The sequence below is a fragment of the Acanthochromis polyacanthus genome, chromosome 14 (genome assembly GCF_021347895.1).
Source record: "Acanthochromis polyacanthus isolate Apoly-LR-REF ecotype Palm Island chromosome 14, KAUST_Apoly_ChrSc, whole genome shotgun sequence".
NCBI lineage: Eukaryota > Metazoa > Chordata > Actinopteri > Pomacentridae > Acanthochromis > Acanthochromis polyacanthus.
Window position 1 is genome coordinate 29,740,423 of NC_067126.1, and position 25,749 is coordinate 29,766,171.

The window sequence follows — 25,749 nt, forward strand, 5'->3', positions numbered from 1 at the left end:
TAAATGTTGGCTGCAGAGAGGAGGGATTTTCCTTCAACTGCAGCTACACTGAGGAGGAAATTAAGAGAACAATAAGATATATTTGTTCAGCATTATGAAATCAAGGATGCGTCATGGTAGTCCCTTTCCAACAGAGGTATATATGCGTAAAATCCTGCTTCTACTGTTTTTAAAGCTAGAATTGATCAACACATTAACCACAAACAGCCAGGGGCTGGAGTCTAAAATAGTGTAATTATCTTCAAGTCATAATGACATCTTGACTACAGTTTCACATATTTGATCACTTGAAGAAGAAAAAAAATGTCAAATCAGGCGAACCCTCTTCCCTCCTCCTCCAAATTGTCTGTCTTTGTAGTACCACTAGGCAACAGTGAGTGCATCACTGGAAACGTGGAAGTGCGCAGGAGCTGAGCAGGGAAATCGAAGAGAAAGAAGGATCTGAGCAGCACACAAAAAAAGAGAGCATCTGGTGGATCTCTGCCGCTGAACCATGAGAATCCATTCGATATTTCTCTAAGAGAGGGGAAAGGGTGCCCGAAAAGAGCCTGACAATCAGCGTCGATGCGCGCAGCCGAAAATGACGACAGTGGGACAGTGATTTTCTTCCTCCAGCTCGTCGTTTTTTACTGCCATGTGCTTGGATGCAATTTATCTCCTATGTATACAGATCACAAAGGGAGGACTGGAAACCGACTAATCTCCAACGCAGCCGCAAGTGCGCACAGAGAGGACTCGTCCTGGGAAGCGTTTCCAGTGAATAATTACGCAGAAATATTTGTGTTCCACAGACCGCTGAAGGATTTTGAAGTTTCCCATGAAAACTTACTCTGTGAGTACAGTTTTGAACAGGTCGATATAGCCCCAACCTTCACGGGCGATGAGTAATCCACGACGCAGCAACTGATAAACCTAAAACCTGGACTGCGACTGGCGCGTTTGGATACCTTATCCTGTGCGTCGCTTCTTCTTTTTATTTTTCATATGGCTTCTATCTTCGGGCTTTGTCAACTAATCGTACATTATTGATATTTCATGGCTGTAGAGTGTAGCAACAGTAGTGTGTGGCGAAAGAGGACAGTGCAAGACTAACTGGGGGCGAAGACATCGCACTTTTAACGCCTAACAAGAGACATTGCGCACGGACACCAACGACTGCAGCAAGTACAAGCCAGACTTTTTTTTAAATTGTTTTAAAAAAAAACATTGAATCCTTTGTTATTTCTTTCGCTTGCTGTCATCGTAGTATGTCTGCACTTCGAAAGAAATTTGGGGACGATTATCAGGTAGTGACCACCTCATCTAGCGGGTCTGGATTCAATCAGCCTCCCCCAGAGAAAAAGAAGAAGCGGCAGCGGTTCGTGGACAAGAACGGGCGATGTAACGTCCAGCATGGGAACCTGGGTGGTGAAACCAGCAGATACCTCTCAGACTTATTCACAACACTAGTAGATTTGAAATGGCGCTGGAATCTATTTATTTTCATCCTCACCTACACAGTCGCTTGGCTCTTCATGGCCTCCATGTGGTGGTTCATCGCGTACATCAGAGGAGACCTCAACAAAGCCCACAATGATAAGTACACTCCATGTGTGGCCAACGTCTATAACTTTCCCTCAGCCTTCCTGTTCTTCATAGAGACCGAGGCCACGATAGGATATGGCTATAGATACATTACGGACAAATGCCCCGAGGGGATCATTCTCTTTCTGTTCCAGTCGATCCTCGGATCGATCGTCGATGCATTTTTGATCGGCTGCATGTTCATTAAGATGTCTCAGCCCAAGAAACGGGCCGAGACCCTGATGTTCAGTGAGCATGCGGCGATTTCTATGCGAGATGGGAAACTCACTCTCATGTTCAGGGTCGGCAACCTGCGTAACAGCCATATGGTCTCTGCACAGATCCGCTGCAAATTGCTCAAAGTAAGTGACGCTACTTTTAGCCGGCCTGCATCTTCTGTTTTTCCTGTCTCCCCTCCACTGTTGAGTTTTTAGAAAGGAAACTGACACAGAAAGGCCTACACACTGACATTTAAGCCTACTTCTAACTGTGATGCGTTTATCAGACAAAGCTTCATTCTAACTCCCAGCATTTCTGCACTGCCATGGATGCAGGTTGTGCCAAAAAGACCATAGTTGTCTTAAGTCATAACACAGGAGGCTCGTTTTGTCACACATTTTGCTTAAATGATAGAAGAACAGTAATCCATCAAGTTTGCCAACAGGGCCTTGCCATAGTACGATCACTCTGTTAAGATCTTGACAAGAACATTTTGTTCATAAGCTGGTTGCTTTAACTGTTAGATGACAAGGATGCAGTGTGTTGCATGTTGTGCTGTTCCCTATAAGACAGTTTTGTATGTGTAGCTGTCCACCTTCTGGCCTCAGAAGTCTAAAAAACATCAAAAACTTTCCATCTGTGTACATACATGTCCACTAATTGTCATGGTAACAGACAATTAACAATAGGTCTTCCTTAAAGTGCAGTTTAAGTGTAAATCACATCCAGTTTTCTTCTATCAAGGCAAGTAAACATTCCTCTTGTGTTTAAATCCCATGTTCTAGAATGCCAGGGGAGTAGAAAGCAAACAAATCCACTCTATTAAAGAAGAAGTTGATTTAATTCAGTTGGTTCAAGTGGAACATTAAATCCAAGCTGAAGTGAAAGTTCTTGCATCATAAATATGTATTGGGCTTTATTCTATAGAAACTAGGGTAATTTTTCTGATTGGAAACCTACACAAAGCTCCTTGTTAAGCTGTAGGTAAATCTGTCTTCACTCTTCTTTCCCCCACTAAACAACTCTGTCTCTTTCTGTATGCATCTTTAGTCTCGCCAGACGCCTGAAGGCGAGTTTCTTCCACTGGATCAGTTAGAGTTGGACGTAGGCTTCAGCACCGGGGCAGACCAGCTCTTTCTCGTCTCACCACTCACGATCTGCCATGTGATTGACACCAAAAGCCCCTTCTACGACCTCTCCCAGAGGTCCATGCAAACAGAGCAGTTTGAAATTGTGGTGATATTAGAAGGAATAGTAGAGACCACAGGTGAGTAGCAGCAAACACGCATTTCCGCTGGCCTGAGAGGCTGTTTTTGCTACACTTTTTGGCTCCAGCAGGCTACGTGTTGGGCACAGGTCCACGTTGTATTGTCTCTATAATGGTGCTGAGATATATTTCTGCTATAAATGCTACAAATAATATTGAGCTCTTTCATAGGCGTTAATAGCCGGCCTCCGAATGGACTCAGTATTGACCTCTTGATTGCATTTCATTGATTTTTATTTCACACCGAGCACCTAATAACAGCAATGGTTAGCATTTATAAATCACTGGTGATTTGTCATTTGGTGTAGCAGGCACTAAGTGGAATAATTTTTACTCCCTGCATTATAGCCCCCTGCGTTTAGATGAATTAGGCCGAGCTTCAAGTGACATATAAGTGTCAAGCACTTAAACTCTAGCAGGTCACTGTAAGGGTTTATACATTTTCTTTTTCTCATCTGAAACAAATTCCATTCCCTCCGTCTTTGTGCCTGAACAGCACTTACCTCGTGGCGGCTGTTCTCAGACGGCATAATAATTTGCTTTCTAAGGTCCCTTTGGAATTAGGGAATTCCATTTCCACGAGAAGAGCAATTCCCCAAATAAAATTCTCCTCCGTGGTCATTTTAAATTCAACCATTTATTTGACAGAGTCAATATAGTAGTAGTGGGGAGAGCTCCTTCAGTGTTACAAAAGTGAACAGAGGAGCAGTTGTAATGGGTGGTTCAGAGAAAACAGCATATGGAGATGTGACAGGGAGGCTTACAGGCTAACACTGCAGACGGTAATTAGCCAAGACATTCAATTCCTGATAGATAATTATGATAGTAATTTATTGCAGTTTTATTAAAGCTTAATTGCAGCTGAGATTTCGCTGACTTGTGACCCTGCGGCTCAAGGCGGGGGGAATTTGTGCCGTATCATTTTGATGAGCTTTGACATACTCAAAAAGGTAGCATGCATTATTAAATGATGTTAATATACTGCAGAGTGCAGTATCGCTACAGTCTGAGAACAGTGTTAGACTTTAACATTTTGTCAGCTCATGATTAATTCACTATAAACCAGTAAACATGTGGTGTCAGAATGGTCCAACTATGACATGTTTTTCTATTAGTCTGCTGTGTGTGTGTGTGTGTGTGTGTGTGTGTTGTATGTTCAGTTAATTAACTCGTACTTGCCTGCTGCTGCTGATGATGATGATGAGTACAAGTCGCCTTAGTTTCAAAGCATGAAAATCCCCCCTGCATCAATGTGACTGAATTATCTTTGTTATATTAGCAGATATTTATAGTATTACAGTGTCGGAGAAGTGTGTGTCATCATATCATCCTTGGCTTCTTCTTCTTCTTTTTTTTGGATTGTTATTGTCGCGGTTGTGCCTCATAGAATTGTCTGCATCGAGGAGCAGTTATGTGAAGCTGTAGGAAAGACTGATGTAGAAACAATCTATAGTTAAAAATTGATGTACAGTGAAAGTCTAAATCCTTAGACGCTTTCATTTCTGGCCAATGTAACTCTGTTTCCATGGCAACCTCTCCTTGAGTATTCAGGATTGCAGCACTGCACCTAAACTTAGGGTTTTTTTCTTTTTTTTTTCATTCCTATGGTATAGGAATCATAACACAAATTCTGTTATAAATCAGGCAAACATGTGATGCCAAACGTGAAATGGAATCGCTATGTCGACAGCGCCACTTGGCATTATGGAGGATCTCTTGTGAAATATGAAAAGCACACGGAGGCGTTACTGTACCATAAAGTGCTTGCCAGAACAGGTGATACAGCAGCGAAAGAATAAGATGAAATATTTATGAGGCTTGGTGTTTACTAGTGAAGAAGCTGCCCAACTCCCCGGATCTGTTTTTTTTTTTCCTTTTTTGTTATGTGTGGAGAAAAACACTGTCTGGAAAACAAGTTACAGTACTCTCCTTTGCAGACTAAAGCTTCACCATCACTGGCTCCCTGGCCTTCCTGCTAGATTATGACAGACACAACAGCGTACCCTTTTTGACACGTTAACCTTTTGTTCCCAGAGATCACACAAAATTTTCTCTCTTTTTTTTTTTTTGCTCGTTCCCTTTACACACGCGGGAAGAAAAGCCGAGCATGAAGAAGCTCAGAATTGTTCTATTTTGCTGTGACCTCTGACAACCTCCACATTGTGTAAAATGGAATGAGCTAATCCTCATTCCTTCTGAACAGCGTCCCGAGGTGTTTTTGATCACCACCTCATTGTGATACACGTGTAGGCTGTCTGGCAGCACAGTATTCTGTTACCAGTTGCGACTTTGTGGGTATCTAATCCGTTTTCTTGCACATCTGCAGGGAGATGCCGTGCTCTTGAGGATAAATTGACTTTATATCATGGTGCAGTTAATGTGGCTGCACATGCTGTCTGAAGAACAGGCTTGCTGTAGGGGGGTAAAGAAAGGCACAAATGAGAATCCCGTTGTAACGAGTTTTGGATGATGAGTTAATGGCACTAACAGTACTAGCGGCTGACACATGTAATCACAGGATCAATCAATACAAGCGGCACATCACTGCCCAACACGAAGCTGAACAGTGGTTACGGAGCAAATGTGCACGTCGGGCTCTTTGTGTTCGAGCTTCATCCCCATTGCTGATGTGAATCTCGGCACAGTAATACCGAGCTGAGTTACTCCTGCATTATTTGAGCGCTGCCTGACAGGTGCTTGGATAAAGACAGAGGAATTTATTACAGCTACAGTGAATAACAAGGAATGACTGCAGCCCAGCTGATATTGGATGCTTGAGCATGGCGCTAATAGAAATTTGTAATACATACAAAAAAGTGTTGTTGTTCTTTTACAGTTACGATAGGAATACGCACCAATTACATTTTACATTTGAAAATAAGCTTGTTAAACTCTGCAGGGCAGTAAGATCGGCTCACTTATAATATGCTGGAGTCAGCTGGGCAAAGTGATTACGTTTAACTGTTCTGTTATCCCAGTATTACTGATTTGAATGATTGTATTCGTACTCATGTTGTATGCACCTTAGAACAACACCGTCCCCTAGAAATGTTTATATAGCAGGACCACCACAACTACTTATCTTTGTTTTGGTGATCTTTGGTTATTGATTAATGCGCTGCTTATGCCCTTGATTTATTGTATAAGATGCAAACTGATACAAAAGCCCAGAGCACAAGATGATGCCTTCAGATTGCTTTTCTTGTCTGAACACCTACTCAAAACAAAAGTTCTCAGTGATTTAAGAGACAAAAGTAGAAAAAAATGTTTCAGAATGGTCACAAATACACATTACATGATAAAATAACTTGCCACAGTTGTTTCTTTATCCATTTATTTGCACAGAAATCCTGTGGAATTGAAGTTTAAAATCTACTTGTGACATAATAATGTTCATGAAGGCTGAGAGGAGCACATTTGTAAAATTCTGTTACGTGTTCAACACCCAAAATCTGCACACAAGTCCCGGTAGATGACTGTAAATGTTGTTTTTCATTTGTAGATTATGTAATACGCATTTGTGACCCTTCTGAGCCTAATTTTTGTCAACACAAAAGCAGCAAATCATCACAATGCCAGAGGAGGAACTAGTGAATGTTTGGCCTTGTTTCTTGTGTAAAAATGACTAACAGGATTCATCAATTATCAAAATGGTTCCAGATGAATTTTCTCTCCATTTGCAAATGGGTTAATTGACTAATTGTTTGAGCTCTTTCATACAATTTCTAATTGTAACTATGAATATGGTTCGGAGGAAACATAGTGCTGCTTAGATTCGTTTTTCTATCAGCATAATAAGGGTATTTTAATGAAAATAGCTGCACAAAGTTCACTGGCAAAGTATTTTTGTAATTTGTTTATTGTACAATATTTATGCTTGTTACACAGTATAGTTTATAGAATATTGTTCGATACAGCTTCTTTATGACTATATATTAGACAGCCACAATGCCTAATTAAGGCTAAGGAAAGATCATGGTTTTGGTTTAAGAAAGTAAAATTCTAAAGTGACTTGACATGTTTATATCATGGACATGGATCCAAAAGCTTTACAGTCTTTTGTTACATATGACCAACACACAGGACACAGGGTGCAAACGCTGAGCCTTGTCTTTCTGAAATAATGTTCCACCACAACTTAACTGCATATTTCATTACATTTTTAGGAAAATGCATCTTCTCTTCGATTGCTTTTGAATAGAATCAGCGTATCTTTGCCATATATTGTATTGCTTTCGATGTGTCCCTTCTTTTTAGCCAACCAATCGTTTATTGGGTGGGGTGGAACTTGTCACCCCGGTAACCCAGAAAATAGAGGAGAAGCTTCAAACATATTGTTAAAGAGATGTATTTTAACTGAAACCATGACATTTTCCTTAGCTCAACCAAATAGTTTTGGTGGAACTGCTAATGCAGACTTTATGGCTCTTTGAAGTGGAAATGCATTTGAGTACTGGAAACTTACTGGGGGAAACCGAATTGAGAATGCAGTTTAGTTATCAAGGAATGTAGATTTTGGAGACATTGTCAGAGTCCTGCATTTTGTAGGCCCACCATCAACCCCAACCTCCTCCCTGGTGTAGTTAGTTCCTGCTGCAACGCTGTTTCCTGAACATAACATGTATGGTTGCTTAATTATGTTGCAGTGGCCAACTGATGTCACCAATCAGTTACTGGGACAAAACAGTTCAAAAACCGTAATTCCTCTGCCAAGGAACACGGCAGAGTTATGTGATGATCAGTGTACATTAATCCGTCTGTCTGTGCACAACATTACTCAAAAACGGACTAACAGATTTGGATGAAATTTTCAGAGAAGGTCAGAAATGACACAAGGACCACCTCATTAGAATTTTGGCAGTGATGTGGCTTGTACTCTGGATCCATAGATTTGTGAAAGGATTTCCCATTGCGTCACTGTAACTATGACAACAAGTGAACGCTACGTCACCTGCTAGCTGACGAACACATAATTGCCATCCTACCACAAATCCACTGGGACTTATCTGTCAGAAATTCTACAAGAAAGAATTGATTAAATTGTGGGGGTGTGACAGAATCCCATCAGTTCCTGCCACTCGCTACATATTTAGGTCACACGATTCGGTATCTGTACATAACATAAACACATGCATAACACATACCTGTGCTCAGCGCACGGTCATTTTTTATGAAAGATTTCTTCCGTCAGAAATGATTCAAAGCCTTGGCAGAGTACTGCGCTCTTTGAGTGCTTTTCTTGTTGACAAAGTGACCGAAGTTCACAGTAGTTTTGCATGAATGTCATTTCAAGTCAACCGGACCTGTCATAAACCAGTAAAACCACTAAAATTTATCATTTCCATCATTTCAAAAAAAAAAAACTTGCTAGCATCCATTTACCTTCAAAATTTAGGTTTCCCCTAATTGGAAAATCTAGCTCAGTGTATGTAGAAGTAACTCCTTGTCAACAGGATTGATCTATGATAAACCAGTAATCATTAAACAATGTTGCTCTTGTTGCTCACCCATAATTCCCCCAGACATGAGATTTGACTTATGCTGCCTGATTAGACGTCTGCTGCGTGGATGTGTTCAAATTAAGCTTGATTGACGTGTTCTATTCTGTTCTGTTGGTCTAGCTGCAACTGTGAGAGTCAAACAGCTAGCCCTGTTATCGTTCCAGCGTAGCTCCAATCACCTTTAAACACACGAGAGGTCGAATCAGACAGAATGATGGAAAACACGTTTTTTTGGAAGACATTTTGACATAGCAAGAAAAGTACAAGTGTGACAAATTTGGCTAAGGATGGCTCCATCCCATCAAGTGTCTCTGTAAGATACGACTTCGAGCCAACATGAACAATAGGTCCTTCAATCCAGCTAGCCTGAATGGGATGCAGTTGTACACCTGTGCTTTTCCTGATATGACAAACATCTGTTGTTGTGTAGCTCTGCAAATGATAAGTGATGACTCTAAAAATGTAAGAACTTAGAGCTGTGCACGCTTGTGTCAGGCTAAATGTTTATAGATTTGTTTGTTTATTAAAGCGATTCTGACTTTTTTTTTTTACATAGTTTTCTTAGTTTGCACAGTGAATCTGTACATTTGAAAAGCATTAAATTTTGTCTGTTTCAGCATTTTGGCCATCATGATGAGGGCAGATATCATTTTATGTTAAGCTACAGGAGCGTAGCCCTGTTGTCCACTGCAATTAGGTGGAAAAACCAACAATCAACCAAAAAATATTGGCAAAAATCCAATTTCATGCATCCCTGACAATAACACATAAAGGTCACCATGCATGTGTAAAAAATAATCCAAAAACAAATTGAGAATAAAAGATGTCTTTTAATATTGGCCTAACTATGTTATCGTCCCGATATTGGCATATAAATGTAATATCGGTCAATATCGTTACCGTTTATGCCTAGATTTCGCTGGCATTTACCAGGGTGCAAATGATGACATCATCAAACTGCGTCATGAAGCGTATAAACAAGTGTGGCTGCAGTAAAAAGCTTGCTGTGCCTGACTGACAATATGTCTGTGGTTTGGAACGATTTCCAAGTGTCTCCTTCAGATTTTAAATTTGTGATTTGCAGTGACTGTAAAATGTTGGTTATGCGAGGCAGAATCAAGGCTTCCTCCTTCAGTACTTCCAATTTAATGATATGTTGCCTAAAATTAATTAAGTAGGCCACATATATCGGTATTGGTTGATATCGGAATCGAAAATTGAGAATTGGACAATCGGCATATCAGTTATTGGCAAAAAATCCAATACTGGACATCAAGTAATAATATATTAATGGCACTGTAGGTCATTTTCAGTGTTCAGCTGCAGAGAGGATGATGACCTGCCTTTGACTAGTCAACTAATTCAACTACTACAGTCTTAAAATACATCAGAAGTTTAGATAAGTGTCCCATTAACACCAGTAATGTTGTTCAGCACTACGAAGGCTTAAACACCAAGCCAGAGGCATTCTGTTCATTAGTGACGCTGATTCCTGAGAGCCCAAAATAAACTGTGGCTGCCAGCAACAGACGTTTACATTCCTCCAGCCACACAACTAATCAGTGCTTTGCAACTAAATTCATTTTGCGATTCACTCAACACACAGCAACACTGTAGCTCCTGTATTCTGACGATCAGATGTGCACGTATGTAATTTAACACTTTTGGGATTAGAGACAGAATAACGGCCGAGGATAAACAAGAGGATGATTTAATTTACAGGGAACTCATTTTACATTACAGAACACAAAGAAGTCTGTAAACACATTAGTGTGTCCCTGAAATTTCGTATAGTGTTTTAGGTCTAACATGGTGGCAAAACACGGTGTTAAAATCCTTACAAGCTCTGACAAGTGTTTTTAAATTCACTCATCAGCTATGAAAAGCAATGATTCATGAGCATAAAGTGTATCATCAGCATAAACCCTTTATCTTTTCAGAGAGATGTGACTTTCATGCAAATGTGTGGAGTGTGATCATTACACTTGCTGTGAAATTCATAAATGCTGCAAATAGGTCATATTTGGAAATGTTTTCAACCACAGTACGCAAGCTTTTTTAGGGGTTTACCGACAAGAAGTTTACTTCATGGCAAACTCGGCTGTCTTCATTTAGATGCTTGCGTTCGTTTGCTCAGTGACTTTTCAGTCGGATTTTGTCACTCTTCTGGTGACACAGCACATTTGTACTGCACGCAAACACAGTCTGCTTAGTGAACTAACTAATAATCGCCATGTTTTCAAATCATTTTCCGCTGAATGCATGCTGTACACGAAACACTGAATCACATTTCGTCTCTTGATTTGATTATGAGGCAAATTATGGGTAAAACGCCAAAAACACTCGTCTCTTCGATTAAGTCGTGCACTGATTTTGATTGTTTTCAAAGATCTCTGTCAGCCCCCTCTTTTCATACTGCTCCGAGGCTTTCTTATGAATTACTGCAACAGAATGAAAAATAGAACATCCCAGCTATCTGCTCATTTTAAAATGAGTGTAGGTGGCAGGGGTGGTTGCATATAGACTGGATCACCTAGTAATGTTTATTCATGTGTTTTTGTGTGCATAAATGCAGTGTGTTAGTGGAAAGAACATCTCTGAATATTGAATTGTCTACATGTTTGCTCAGTATTTGAATCTGCGCTGTGTGTCTTCTAATCGAAGTCTGTGATGGGACCTGCATTAAAGTTTGGAAGATGACGCAGAATATTCTGAGTTCAATTTATACAGATTTTTAAGATTTAAGGCAGAGATATATGAATCTGTAATGAAAAGGAATTAAAGAGGCTTTCCAGTCAATTTAGGTAAATAAAAAAGTAATCAACTGACTTGTGTGGTGGAAAAAAATAATTTTGTTCTACAATGCTATCATCATAGCTTCAATTAAATTGTGATGCAACAAATACACATAAAGCGCATACTTAGAAAATGAAATTAAGGGTAATAATTGCTTTGATTTAAACTGTCTAGTAGTAAAGCCAGCCAGCATAATTAATTGGAAACATTTATTGCCACTGATTAGCAGAGCAGCCAATGCCATGGCTTGATCTGTGTTTTATCAGCAGCAGCAGTAATTGAAAAGAAAATTGAGAGCTTTCTGTTGTGCCAGGGGCCCGATAGTTTCACTCATATGAGCAGGAGGCCGAGGACCCGGAGGTCTGGGTCGTCTGACGTCAGGAGCCTCAGCGCTTCGGTAAACACTGGCGTAAGTGAAGCCCGGCAGTGAAAGACTAGAGAAACCGACCATAATTCATTCTGAGTCATTACACTGAGAGCGTGTCCCCTTGCCTTCGAGCTTCAGCCCTGCAGGTCAAAGGGTTAAAGTGGGTTCAGTGGGGAAGTTAAAGCTGCAGCTCAGGTGAGAGCCGGGGTTTCCAATTAAATCTAATGTGCTCAGGGTAGAACTCAGGAGAGAAGTGTGTGTCCCCACTGAGCTCCACCTGTGCTGCTGAGGTGATAAATCACGTGATGGATCCCTCATGGCTCTTTGGTTAAAAACTATTTCATGCTATTGCTTCATTTCACCTGATTAACAACACATTCCCCATCTATATGTCTTTAACATGTTAGGACAATAAACACAGATAAAGCCCACAATGTTATGACAATGTGTATTTACTGTGGGTCAGTCTGACAAAGTCTGGATTAGAGTGCAATAATGTAGACAGACTTACATTTAAATGTAATGTATGTTATTGCTATTTATTTTGTGAAGTTTTATCCGAGTTAGAAGATAAAATAACATATTTACTCGAGTCGTGTGCATTTGAGACAGCTGTGCTTGAATATTTCCGTTTTTTTCTTTAAATAAATGTCAGATCTGACAGTTAATAATTACTTTAGAAATCAATACTTTACAAGACATAAAACCATCATGTATACATATAACCACTCTTGATACAGACTAGTACAGTATGTATCTGCTGTAAATATTCTAAACTGCACCTATTTATACTTGTTACATTCTATTTTATTACAGGGGCATTGTCGGTGCTATAAGAGATGTTGCTGAACGGAAATTCATTGTACCCCTTGCAATGACAATAAAGCTTCTTATCTTATTATATAAAATATGATATATTTTTCCAAAACTATAAAAAAAAGTAGTTAATATACCTATTTAAATCTTCTGTACTTTTATGTTTGTAAGATTTATGATGCTTTTTTAAATTACTTATAATAGGGTTTATATTGATAATTTCTACTTTTACTCAGGTAAAGAATAAATCGTTACAATTAAAAACAGCCTTAGTGGATTTTAAGTAGTTTCAGAGGTTTGCTCATCAAACCTTGCTATTTACAGGCTGTAGTGCACACATTTGCAAGGAATAGACACACTACTCTAAAGTTCTGTATATATTTAATGCAATCTGTCACATTAGTCTGGCAATACTTGCTAATTTTCTACAGCATGCTGTCAGAGAGTCTAGATTGTGGTGTTGTTGTAGTGTGTTGTGTAGTGCAGGTTATATGTGCACTATAATTCACTTCATTACAACAACAAAAACAATCCAGAAGCATAATCTCCACAGAGATGAGTCAGCACCTCTCACAGTCTAAACTGAGCTCTGTAAGCTTCATAAAGATTTGTTGCAGGACTGACTTGATTGTGTTACATTGTATTAGGTGTGTATGGTATTTCATCTAACTCCTGTGTAATTGTAGCTACTGTGCAACCACTAATTACACTCAAAGCACAAAAGCAGCTTGCGTTAGCCCGCGTGTTGTATCAAGTAACACTGAAATTAGTCATTTTTGAGAAACAAACAAAGGTATTCTCGCAACGCATCTTTGAGATTTACCTCCTGTGTCTACTGTACATACAATAATTGCACTGGGGCCAAACTTCACATAATGGGCATTGCAGTGAACCAGCTATGACATCCTGGATTCATTATCCCTTTTAGATGAACTGTGCTGGCTTCCCAAGGGGGAACACGGTAATTGTGTCTTTAGGGATTTGTCAGGTCCCTGTTGGATGGCAATAAATCACTGGAGGAGGAGGTGTGGTGGTGGACCTGAGATGAACTTGTGTGACGAAAGCAGCAATTCCTCCGTTTACGAGTTAGAAATAATTGACTTGGCCTCAGCTGTCTTTGTCTTGGAAGACGTGTGTGCCACGCTGTTATGAGGAGGTCACTTCTTTGCTGATTAATAACACAAACTGGAGACCTCAACGTTGACATGACTCCATTTGTAAGAGAAGATGGACACCTGGGGTGAGCGCTACATGAGCATAGCTGTGATTATATTGTGCTCTGGTTGTTTAAAGGGGTTATCACCCTGAAGAAGGTTGTGATGCTCTTGCAGTGTTGGTCACCGGCAGCATTGATTGGTGGAGCTGTGACCGTCCCTGAAGTGCAGCTGAATCAATGCTGGGGGCTAAACACAGGAGCCACATGTTGTTTAGGCTTGTCTTCTTGCAAGACCGTCTTCTGGGAGGTCTCTTTCTATTTTTGTCAGTCAGACATGCTTGAGTTTACTGGAATAATCTGCTCTCTGGTTCAAGTGACAAACTTGGAAAAAGAAAAAAAACAATAGAGAGGCTTCAGTGAGTTATTCCTCTTTAATATCACCCAAGTCTGAGATTTACTAAGGCTTAAAAATCCCTCTTTTGTCTCCTCCCTTTCAGCTGTAACTCGACTTAAGAACATTTAATAGCCACGATCAATATGAGATTATAGCTTTCACTTATTCAGTCTGTTTTATGGGAGGAAAATGGTTGTCTGATTATTTTTGCACTCAATATATAATGAGGAGAAAACCTTTCATAGTCCCAGTTGCCGTGGACGCATACAGAGTGTGTTTTTTCCTACATGACCGATAAAGACTGTTTGGCCTAAAGGAAATCCATTGATTGGCATTTTGCTCAATTGATTCCCTTTATGGCAGTATTTAGTATTGCCCTCACTTGGTAATATGTGCTCTCCTGGCTGTGCTAATGGCCCACAGCCATATGTTCCTCTAGCCTGCCCGACACCCCACCTTGTGTGGAGATCGTTGGCAGCCCTGCTCCTATTCCCTTTCCTTCCTTCCCTTTCCAACAGCCTCCACACTCAAGCAATTGCCTCAGCATCCAGGCTCTCCCCTCCCCCACAGCAGTGCGCTTCCCCTGCCTTTTCCCTCCATCAGCTTCTTTCTTGTTTTCATTGCTCAGCCCATGCTGTACGAGTGGAATCAAATCTCAGCACCGCAAACAACTGGAAGCCACCTTCACGAATGGATCGCGCACTGAAACAGTGTTTAACAGAGGGGGAGGGGACTTATTTCCATCTTTGAAAAGTCAAACTGTGAAAAACAGGTCACTGAATGCTTCTGGATTTTTCTACACTTTACCACTTGATGGTGGTCACCATAGAAACAGATGATCAGGACTTGTGGCCACAATAGCAGTATCTGTATCAAATGAGGTTTTTTTTATTGTATTTTAGGTACAGTTTGTTCTGTCCTTTGTAGAATTTTATTGAAAAGAACTCGGCTGAAGTCAGTTGTGACAAGACAAACTACTCAGAACTGTATTATTCAGATCAGTGGAGTTAACTTCCCTCTCTTCGGGCGGTTTAGTCTCAGCATCATCCACAGATTTCCATTACCTAATGCGGCACGGTGACTTGCCATGTTGCAAAAAAGATCCTAAAAGAAGACAACGCTGCTCACTGAATCCAAAAATGAAGAACACGCTAACTCTCCCGAAGTAATTGCATGTCAATATGCACATGTTGTGGATAACCTTAGCTGTAACCAACACCAGACAATGGGAGCTGAGATAAAAAGGGTGAATCTCGGATGTTGTTGTGTGACGGCGCTCTGCTGTATGTAACGTCCAGATTCTCGTGCTTGTTTTTGTTAGCATTTTTCTCATACATAACACTTGAGCTGTTTCCACAGCCGTGATAGACTGTCAGGGGACTTTGCTGACAGCACCGTGCTGGTGAGTGAGTTCGAGTGTGTGTGTGTGTGTGTGTGTGTGTGTGTGTGTGTGTGTGTGTGTGTGTGTGTGTGTGTGTGTGTGTGTGTGTGTGTGTGTGTGTGTGTGCGTGCGTGTGTGTGTGTGTGTGCGTGTACATGACCATTTGAGTGACTGAGTGAAAGGGAGAGCCAGTGAGAGAGTGAGCGAGGGATAAGGAGGCTATTTGTGATTTTGTCACTAAATATGAGGTTGCTGAGAACTCTTTGACACCCACCTTCCTCTTTCAGTGACTCGCACTGTGAGAGTTCATCTGGAGAAGTCATTTGAATAAACCTTCATTTTCACATAGCCGTCAATTTTGAGTGTCATTTGCTCGCCGCCTGTGGGTTGTTTAATCATACAATAGCTCTGACTTATTTATTTGAAAATCTAGATTGAGACTGTGCCTATGATTTGACAGAGCTGAAATAAATCGCTCTGTGCTCTCGGGTCTAGCCCTGGACTGTACTTTTGTCCTCAGTGTGTCAAGTGCAGAGCTGCAGCTGACGATGTGACAGAGCCAGGCAGCAAACGGATATGATCCTACAGCTTCTATAACCTGGATAAGCTTCTTTTAGACGCTCGAGTCTGCGAAGAGCACTTGTTTTTTTTTTTCGTTTTTTTTTTTTTCAGCTACTATCAAGAAACACTGGCAGGCTGCCTCAGAGTTTACAGTGCTTTTCTATTCCAGCCACCAAAGAACCTATTTTATCTTTGCTGTCACTCCGCTTCACTTTGTTAGACCAGAGAAGCAGCGAGCTCTGTCTTATCAAGAAAAGTGCATTTATTTAGAGTCTCAAGCTGCGATGGCTTTTGGGCATCCAAATCTCTAAAGTTTATTCTTGACACAACTTCCTACCGCTAAGCTTTTTTCCCCCCCATACATAATGGAATCGCTGTGTAAGGTCTGTAAAATATTGCATATTCTGTACAGTGCAGATACCGCACCTGTAATCTCTCCATCTCAGTGGTGTGTAGTCGTTTTCCAGACTCAACTTAATTCCACTGCGGTCATATTCATTTTAAAACATGGCTGTTGCTGAGATGTGTGCGTGTAACACATCCTCACAAACCGATGCCGTTTATTCTTTGACTCTCGTGTTCGCACCCCTCTGAAGTTTACTTCTAATGAGACGCATTTTTATATCTGTCTTGAATTTGTGGATTCAGCAGAGGATTATTCTAATGCCATTCATGCTGTCACATGAATATTGCATACCATGTGGGCCCTGCTCTCACACAGAAACGGGGGTACTTCTGATGGGATTTCATACTTTTGCAGGATTAAGATATACTCTGGTGAGTAAACTCGAGGCATAGTTTTATGAAAAAATGAATGGAGATGCTATGAAGTGGCTCTTAAAAGTTGACTTATCACATTATTTGCTTGTATTTATTTAATTTTTTTTACACCTGAACTCAAGCTATTCATTAATCTATGGAATTTTTTTGTTTTTTTGCTTCATCAAAAATACCTTAAGACTATGCAAGACAATCAATAATTATGTAGAATTCCTACTTTCACCTTTTGATTTCTTTAATTTTTTTACAATTAAATAAAATAACTATTTAAAAAAAGAGCGTAGAAAAATGAGAAACTCCCTCTGTTTGTCTGATAAAATGATGATTCCAACAACTAGGCATGGTTTTGCCAGAAAGCAACACTAAAATACAACTAAGATTTAAATTTCAATAGTAAAATGAAAAAGTAAGAGTTACAGCATGCGACATCTGGACCGTTCCAGCGTTAAAGTGCTGCTTCCATATTACTGCATTACATCAATAGATAGTTAAATAGTTTTTATCTGTCACTTAAGGCTTTATTAACTGATGCTTTTCACATTTAGGGGCAGCTAAATGAGCTACAAATTCAATATTGACACATTTTCACCTCATAAACTCATTACAGCAAATGTGTGAGTCAACAGTTGGGTTATTATATCTCCAGCAGAGCAACATTAGCATTCGGAGTCTTGTTTCTGGCCACCTGGCACATCTCAGTCTGCCATTCTCTCTCCTTTTAGCTCTGTTTACGTCTTGTTCCGCAAACCTAATGTTCCACTTTGTTCACCGGTTAACTTTGTCTGTCTGCCGTTTGGTTTTGCAGGTTTTCAGCTGCTTGTGAGTCTAAAAATGATACTGATAAAAGCATTAGGATTACCATTTGGAGCCAAAACAGTGAGCTTAAAGATGCTAAAAGGCTTTTTCATTACAAACAACCTTTTATCCATGGTTAATATGGAAGTCTACATTTTCCTGTAATGTTGTATTTTTCCATTTTCAAATAGATGCTCTTACTTGAGCTAAAGGACTCTGATACTTCTTGCTCCTCTAAGGTCATCTACAGGACTGATAGCAGATAAAAAAATGAGATCTGATTCTACCCTCTGCAAGCACAAGTGAAAGTGCAGTATTTTAGTAGTTTGCAAAGGTATCTGGTAAGGTTATCTGCATGACGCCTGGAGACAAATACAAAACTTTGTAAGTTGATACATAATACACACAACAGTGTATTTTGCTCCCACCAAACAAAAGTACTGTTGGTAAAACAGCCAGAACGCTACTCATTTCTCCGACAGAGATCTTTAACAGGAGTCTCTTATTGTGCAGCACTTTATTGAGAGGAGCCAAGCCATAGAGGATTTGAAATGTACTGGTATTGCTTTGCACTGAGTCACAGAGGGGAACAGATAACCATTTACTGAAATTAGAAGTGTAATGGATTCACAGAGTTACAAATTTCTCTCCTAATGGGCTGAATGAGGAATTGCCTCTTTACCAGTTCCAATGATGTTTTTATCCCCTCTTGGTTTCTTTTGTCTCAACCCCCACCTTTCCTGTAATAGAGCTAGTGTGGTTTAAAGGTATTTTTTGTTTTTTAATGACCTGAAGAGTGAATGAATCTACTCATGTGTTGATTTAATTTCACTCTGTTGATTCTGAGGGTTGCAAAATAATGTTTTTGTCAGTAGTTAATCTGGAAGTCATTTTGTCTCCTAAACCAAGTCATTGTTTTTGGTTTAAAAGATGGCAAAAGGCAGTTAAAAAAGTCAATGTATCAGAATTTAAGTGACACACTTTAAAAGACTCTCTTTGCCGTCACGCAGTTCAAAACAGCGACGAGTTGGAAAGGTTTTTCTTTAGCATTTTTTCCCAAAACATTTTAAAAAATTACAATTTGTATATTTTCAAAATGAATACAGCTAAATCACGTTAAAAAATAACATGTAATGCTGAAAATATTGGTCTTGAATCAGTGCTATCTGTAAATATTTTCAAGTTTAAGTTCAGTCACTGACCCACCTCATGTTTCCCTGATCAAATCACTGTTGTGGTGATCTTGGATGCCGTTAACCCTCGTGTCGTCCTGTGGGTCCGAGTGACTCGTTTTAAAGTGTGAAAATGTAGAAAAAAATGTATTTTCACAGTGAAACGTCTGATATCCACATTTTCAACATTTTTGGACAATTTTTGAACATTTTTTCGGTGAAAAAAAGAAATACTAAAAAAAAAAAATCTGAAGAACTTTGACAAGAAAATCAATCAAAATCCAGCGAATTTCACTGGATTTTGGTTTATTTTTTGTGAATGTTGTTAAAGAAAATATTGGAAGTTTTACTGATATATATGGAATCACTTTAGATATTTTTAGGATTTTTTTGGAAGATTTTTACTCATTTTTTGAAAATATTTACAAGAATTTTCTTGCCAAATTTGTTTTTTTTAAAAATTATTTTTAAATAGAACTTTTAAGGGAAACGTTTACGAAATTATTGGAATTTTCTTCCTAAAGGTTTTACAAATTTTCAGAAATTTGGGGAATTTGTTTTGCTGAATTTTTGGATTTTTTTCAGACAAGAAAACAATATTTTTTGGTGCCTGTAAATGAGGACAACAGAAGGGTTAAGACGTGAAACAAAATGGGCCTGAACTAACCGCTCTGTGAGCTTATACTAATAGAAATACTTATATATGGCACCTTTAAACTCAGAAATACTTTGAGGCAAAGCCATGTTTTAACGGGCAGATACACTGGGTTAAATGCCATGTAAACAGATACTAGGGTTGGGGGTCCAGTTCAATAATGTTCCCAGGACAATTTGGCAATTTTTGTCACATGTAAAGAACACACTATCAGCTATAAGTAGCATAAAAACTGTGTATGGAAACTTAATTCGTGGGTGAGCTTTTGGTTTCAGTTTTTGACATGTGAACTGATGTTATCAACACCTCTAAGTTGCTGTGACAACACTGTTCAGTACACATTAGAGGTGTTTTTTTCACGCTGCTCTGACGTCCTGCTGTTGTCCCCAGTGGAGCACACGGCACACACATGGGACAGGGTTTTTTTTGTTTTTTTACGATTTTGTTGTTTACTTGTTTCTGCTTTCTGTGTTTATGACACGAGGCGTATATAATTCGGAATATGTGTGCTATGAAGACGACACAAGTATAAACCAGGTCAATATATTGCAAGAGTGATGGATGATAGTGGAAGAGAAAGTTGCTCTGTACTTTATTAAAGATGACATTTGTAATATGAGTTCTGGGCTTCGTCACCAAAATATATGATTTGCCCACTTCGCCAGAAGAAAGGCTCTGTGAGCTGTGCTGTAAAAGGTCAGGTTTCAGTGGCAGTAAAACCATTGTGGTCTGACTCTGGAGCCATATGGATGATCTGACCCTGCTCTCAATGGAAAATCCATTTTGAGCAGTTTGGTTGTGTGTGTGTGTTTTTTTTCTTCTTCTGTCGTGATCTCAGAGAGAGACTTTTGTTTTGTGTTGTATCACTGTTACTTTTGACCAAACTCAGCAGAGAAAAGGTTTATGGCTGTCGCATGCACACATTCCTACAGTTTTGTTTCCATAGAAACACTGAGTCCTGGGCAGGCGTGTATTTTAGAGTTACATAAGGCTTAGCCAGTAATACGACATACAATCTGATATGGGTATTCTCATCTGACTGGATTCCTATTTTTAGGAATAACAGAGTAACTGTAGAAAATTTTAAAATTAGGTTTGATTTTTTTTTCCTGCTGCTGCTATTTTAAGCAGTTTAACTGTACTCTGCTAGGCGATTCTATGCGATCTTCTGCCTGACGTAGTGTTTCAGTTTATCTAACATAATGTTCAAGTCTCCATCAGAAGCTGAACTGTCTCGCGGCCTCACAGAAAGTCGAGGTGCACACTTCAGTATCATTGCTGTGTCTGTTATACCGTGTGCCATATGACTGTGGGCGTTGCAGAACAGCAGGTCTTTAGCAACACAATTGTATATGTGATGCAACAGCATCTATAATTATGCAATCGCTCCGGCATCAAGTCCTGAATAATTTATGGAAATTAAATGTATATTAATGACCATGATTAAGTTGAGTGCCATTGTTAGTTTTTTAAGAATGGTACAGCTGATTAGACCATACACATCAGAGAGATTTCTTCATTTTGTGGGCTGAGTGGCTCGAGAGGAAGAGGAGGAGGAGGGGGAACAGGTTGAACGGGGATTCGAGCCCCGAGGCCTGCAGAGTTCAGGGCTTTCCAGAGAAAGCAGTCTTACAGCTCCTCCTACACCATCTGCAGGACCAATACAGCATTATTAATAGAAAAGATGAAGCTATTTGGGTCTTGTATATTACTGTTGCCTCAGGCACAGCTTCATTCGCTTGTTCTAGGGTTTTTTTCTTATGCACCAGTAAAGCTGGTATTGATGTTTTAGCAATGCATATGCAGTATGAATGTCCAGTTAGAACGGCGGCATTGAGAACTGCTCGATAAAGCAGGTACACATGACTTCTAGTAGTGGTTATGTGGCTGCTACAGAACCTAAACAGAGAGCGTTTCACAGCATGGTTTTCAGCCTGTTGATGGTGACTATGTTTTGGCTGGAGGCAGTTTAGCAGGCTCACTATGCAATAAGATTTTCATTCACGCTTAACTGTGAGTCGCTTTGGCCCTAAAGTTCTCTTTAGCTTTGCCCGCTTTATTCACTGCCGCACACTTCCATATGCCCAAAGGCTCCGGGACTTTGAAGCAATAGTGCAGAAGTAATACTTTGAATACCCTAAGCACACTTGATGTTCAGTCTCTTGCACATCTGTGATTGTGTACAGAGCTGCTATCAGTGAATTATTTTATGACCTTGGGAATTGGGCGGAATCACAGATGCCTCTGGTTTCGATGATGACATCCTGGCAATGAGCAGCAGTGTCTCACTGTGAATGAGCGCTTCCCTTATTTTGGACTCAAATGTCGCTGCTAGGACAATATTAAGCTGGTGATTTAAACAAGTGATAATAACCAACTGCAGTCACCGATTTCTCAATGGATTTGAACAAGTTTTAGCATGACTGTTGCAGCATATACATACATACATATGATGCTAACAATGCATTTTTGAATGTAAAAAATGCGTCCTCTTGCAATATGTTTTGTATTTGGTCACCTATTAAAATTGCAAAATCGCACATGGTAAAATAGTCTATATATGAAATACCAAAAACACAGCTGTGAACAAACATAATAATGGAAACACGGTAGCATAGTTAAGGCTAAATGTCTTTGCCTATTACCTTTGCATAGCTAAGTCAATAAGAGGAGCATGCAATCAACATAATCTGATTATAGAATTTCTATGCCCACTTTGAGTAAGAAATGAAAACAGTTTTTTCAGCAGAATTTGAACTACGCTCGGATAAATCGGGCTTTTTGCTGTGAGCAGCTGAGTGTGATATAATGCACAGAGCGCAATGATAGCAGCTGCTGAATAATGGTGATGAGTAATCACTAATAAGCATCCAATAACTTTGCAATAAAAAGAATGTTTAATGTTGTGTAATTCAAACCTCATGGTTTCGCTAATTGCATTAATTTGTGTCTGAGGATGTGAAGGGACTTTTAAAGCAGAGATTTAACTCCCCATTGAGGGCGCATTTCTTCCACATGTATCACAGTCTGCTATCATTTGCCGAATTTGCAAAGCGTGATTGTGAGTACACACATGAATAAAACCTGAAAACCTGGCACGTACTGAACAGGCTGCTTTGGTTTAATTTTTAATCTCCAGTTGACAGAATTTAACACTTTTACCCAAATTGTCACACTGGTTTTGGCTCAACAATGCAATGGAATGGATACTTAATGTACATTTTTGTGGGTTATTTTTGGAGTTAATTGGATTCCCTTCCTTGTGTCAGAGAAAGAAAGACATTTTGTTGTAAGCTAGACTTCCTGAAGCCTTTCCCTGCAGCCACTGTTCCTGTGAGTTTGCCTCTCCAGCTATGTCGATTATCTTAATCCTCTATCTTTTGTAGCTACTAGCCAAGCTTAAGGTGTGGACTGAACTGTTAAGTAGCATAAGAGGTGATGTGAGGAGGACCTGTTTTAGAAGTATTCTTCTTAGTGAAGGCTTTGACTTTTATCTGTTGCTTTCTTTACAGTGTATAGGTCAGCCTTTATCTTTTTATGTGGAAACTCCAATCAACAAAACAGAAGAGATTAAATGCTATGAAAATGATGTTGACATCAAATATATTCTATGAATACATAACAAATGTATTAGAAGTTTCTTTATAGATAAATTGGGGCTTTGATGATGAAATGTTTAGTCAGTCCTATAAAACACACAGAGCAAATAACTCAGCTATACTTTTAATTATTTGTCCAGTTAGGCTGCAGATGGTTCATAAACATCACGTTTAGAAAGCAAAAATCAATTAGGCTTTTTATTTAGGCAGCTGGCTCTGTAACATGTCTGTAAATGCTTATTCGCTCAGGCAGAGTTGTTTGCAATATTGTTTACTTTGTCATCTAAAAATGGCAAGAATCCTGTTGAATAACATATTATTGATTGTCATGGATGAGTGCCAAGCTCACAATTAAATCATGGCTCTTTCGTTTAATAGTAGAATCTTAAAACATTTATTCTTCATGCACTAGCCTGTGCCGTATGGGTCTGTGAGAAGCCTGTGACATTTAGTTTGTCGTAATTTGTGAAGCTCAAACTCACTCGTGCCTTTCTTTGACAGGGATGACCTGCCAAGCGAGGACGTCATACACCGAGGACGAGGTTCTGTGGGGACACCGCTTCTTCCCGGTCATCTCCTTGGAGGAGGGTTTCTTTAAGGTGGACTACTCTCAGTTTCACGCCACATTCGAGGTGCCCACCCCCCCTTACAGCGTGAAGGAGCAGGAGGAGGCCCTGCTCCTCTCCTCGCCCCTCATGGCGCCGTCTCTCTGCAACAGCGGGGAGAAGAACAGCTCTCTGGACTGTCTGGAGACCCTGGAGGACAATGACAGCACCACCAAGCTGCCTACCAAGCTCCAGAAGATCACAGGGCGGGACGGTCTGCCCAAGAAGCTGCTGAGGATGAGCTCCACCACCTCAGAGATGACTTACAGCTTTGGAGACCTGCCCATGAAGTTGCAGCGAATCAGCTCCGTTCCTGGTGTCTCTGATGATAAGCAGGCTGGTAAGGCGGCCAAGATCAGCACAGAGCCCATCAGTAAGTCGGTGGCAGACTTACCCCCCAAGCTGCAGCGGTTGGCAGGGGGAGGAGGGGGCCGGATGGACGGACACCTGCCGCCTAAACTTAGAAAGATGAATTCAGATCGCTTTACATAAAGCAGGCAACATATTTTAACTTATGCCATCTACTTTTATTTCCCTACCTGAAGTCCTTGTACAATTCCTAATTTATTAATGGACAATATTCTTATATTTAAAGAAATGTAGAATATGTGCACAAATACCTTATATAAAGTAGGGTGATGGAATTAAGCACATTTGTTCCTGGATGTAAGTGTACATGCTATGATGAAAGACCTCTGATTCTTTTTTCTTTTCTTTTTTTTTTTTTTACTTTTCTTTTTTAGGATGATGTACAATTAGCACAATCTGGCATGTAAGAAACAGCGCATGTAGAACAGAATCTCAATAATTTCTGGCATGACATTTATTGATATATTATTTTACAAAAAGAATTTCATTAGTGAATTTACAGACAGTGGAAAAATTGCACAAAGCCATATGATTTACAACATGGAAAACCGACATTACATGGTTCTAATTTGTGGTGACGAAAGGCACATACATTTGTTTTGAGTTGATTGCTTTTGTTGTTTAATGTAAAATCGTGGCAATGTTACGTTGATTGCATGCTCCTCTTATTGACTTAGCTATACAAAGGTAATAGACAAAGATGTTTAGCCTTAACTATATTACCTTGTTTCCATTTTCATGTTTGTTCACAACTGTATTTTTGGTATTTCATATATAGACTATTTTACCATGTGCGATTTTATGACTTTATTAGGTGATCAAATACAGAATATGTTGCTAGATGATGCATTTTATACATTCAGAAATGCATCGTTAGCATCATATGTCCTATCTGAACTGGGCACAATGCTATGCGACTTTCACTTGCTTATTGAAGTAACACTTAAGTTGAAAGATTCAACGCTTGTACTTGATAAGCACAAAACAATCGTTATATAATACCCTGTGATATTAGAAAGCATTTATGGGCATTTTGTCTTAAATTAACTGCTTAGAGCAGTAGTTTAGTACTGTGCAATCATTTTGTTTCATTATATAACAAAACACAATTTGCAGTAGGCCTTTGTGGTCGTATAAGACACTCCATTACAATTTCAACTTAGGTGTTACTGGTTAGATTTGGTGGGCCTGTAAGAAAACCATAACCTTTGTTTTAAGGGCCCATAATATCCCTCCTCTGTGATGAAAGCAATAATATTATAATGACTATAATCTTTATATAGCCACAGGGTCTACCACAGCCCCATACTCATTCTGTTTACTGAATCCATGCCATGAAATCTGGTTTTCTCTAAATGCATCTAAGACATTGTATGATACCCAATTTCTTCAGGAATAAAGATCTAACGTAACTGTTTAGCATCTTCCTACTTTGACTAGATGTAACGCATGCTTTACCCTTTCAGTGAATGAATTACTGCCAGTGTGCATATCGCAGGGGGTGACAGATGAACATTTTGGGAAATACAGTGCTTTATTGCAGAGAGTGACATGAAAAGATTCCACTTTCAGACCTTGTTTTATTTAATTAATATCATGTCTCATTCGTTTAAGCTTTCTGTTTGTCCGTTAGTTTTAAGTGTAGGCCCATAAAAGCACACATTTAAAGGCAAATTGCTGTTTTCATTTCTTTTTTCCGCCCCCTTGGACAGAACCAGGCTACCATTTTCCCATTTTCCAGTATCTCCACTAA

The 25,749-nt window shown here is 39.6% G+C and overlaps 1 protein-coding gene across 1 annotated transcript; it reads left to right on the top strand.

The window, feature by feature from the left end:
• Positions 1 to 342: 342 nt before the first annotated feature.
• kcnj3a (potassium inwardly rectifying channel subfamily J member 3a) lies at positions 343 to 25,413 on the top strand. The gene is made up of 3 exons (XM_022218669.2): positions 343 to 1,925; positions 2,833 to 3,049; positions 23,524 to 25,413. Exons 1-3 carry the CDS (start codon positions 1,248 to 1,250, stop codon positions 24,117 to 24,119), a joined length of 1,491 nt encoding a protein of 496 aa, XP_022074361.1. The 5' UTR covers positions 343 to 1,247; the 3' UTR covers positions 24,120 to 25,413.
• Positions 25,414 to 25,749: the final 336 nt, after the last annotated feature.

Coding starts and splice junctions, on each gene's coding strand:
- kcnj3a (XM_022218669.2), top strand. CDS start 1,248: ATGTCTGCACTTCGAAAGAAATTTGGGGACGATTATCAGGTAGTGACC. Junction 1,926..2,832: donor TCCGCTGCAAATTGCTCAAA/GTAAGTGACGCT, acceptor ATGCATCTTTAG/TCTCGCCAGACGCCTGAAGG. Junction 3,050..23,523: donor AGGAATAGTAGAGACCACAG/GTGAGTAGCAGC, acceptor TTTCTTTGACAG/GGATGACCTGCCAAGCGAGG.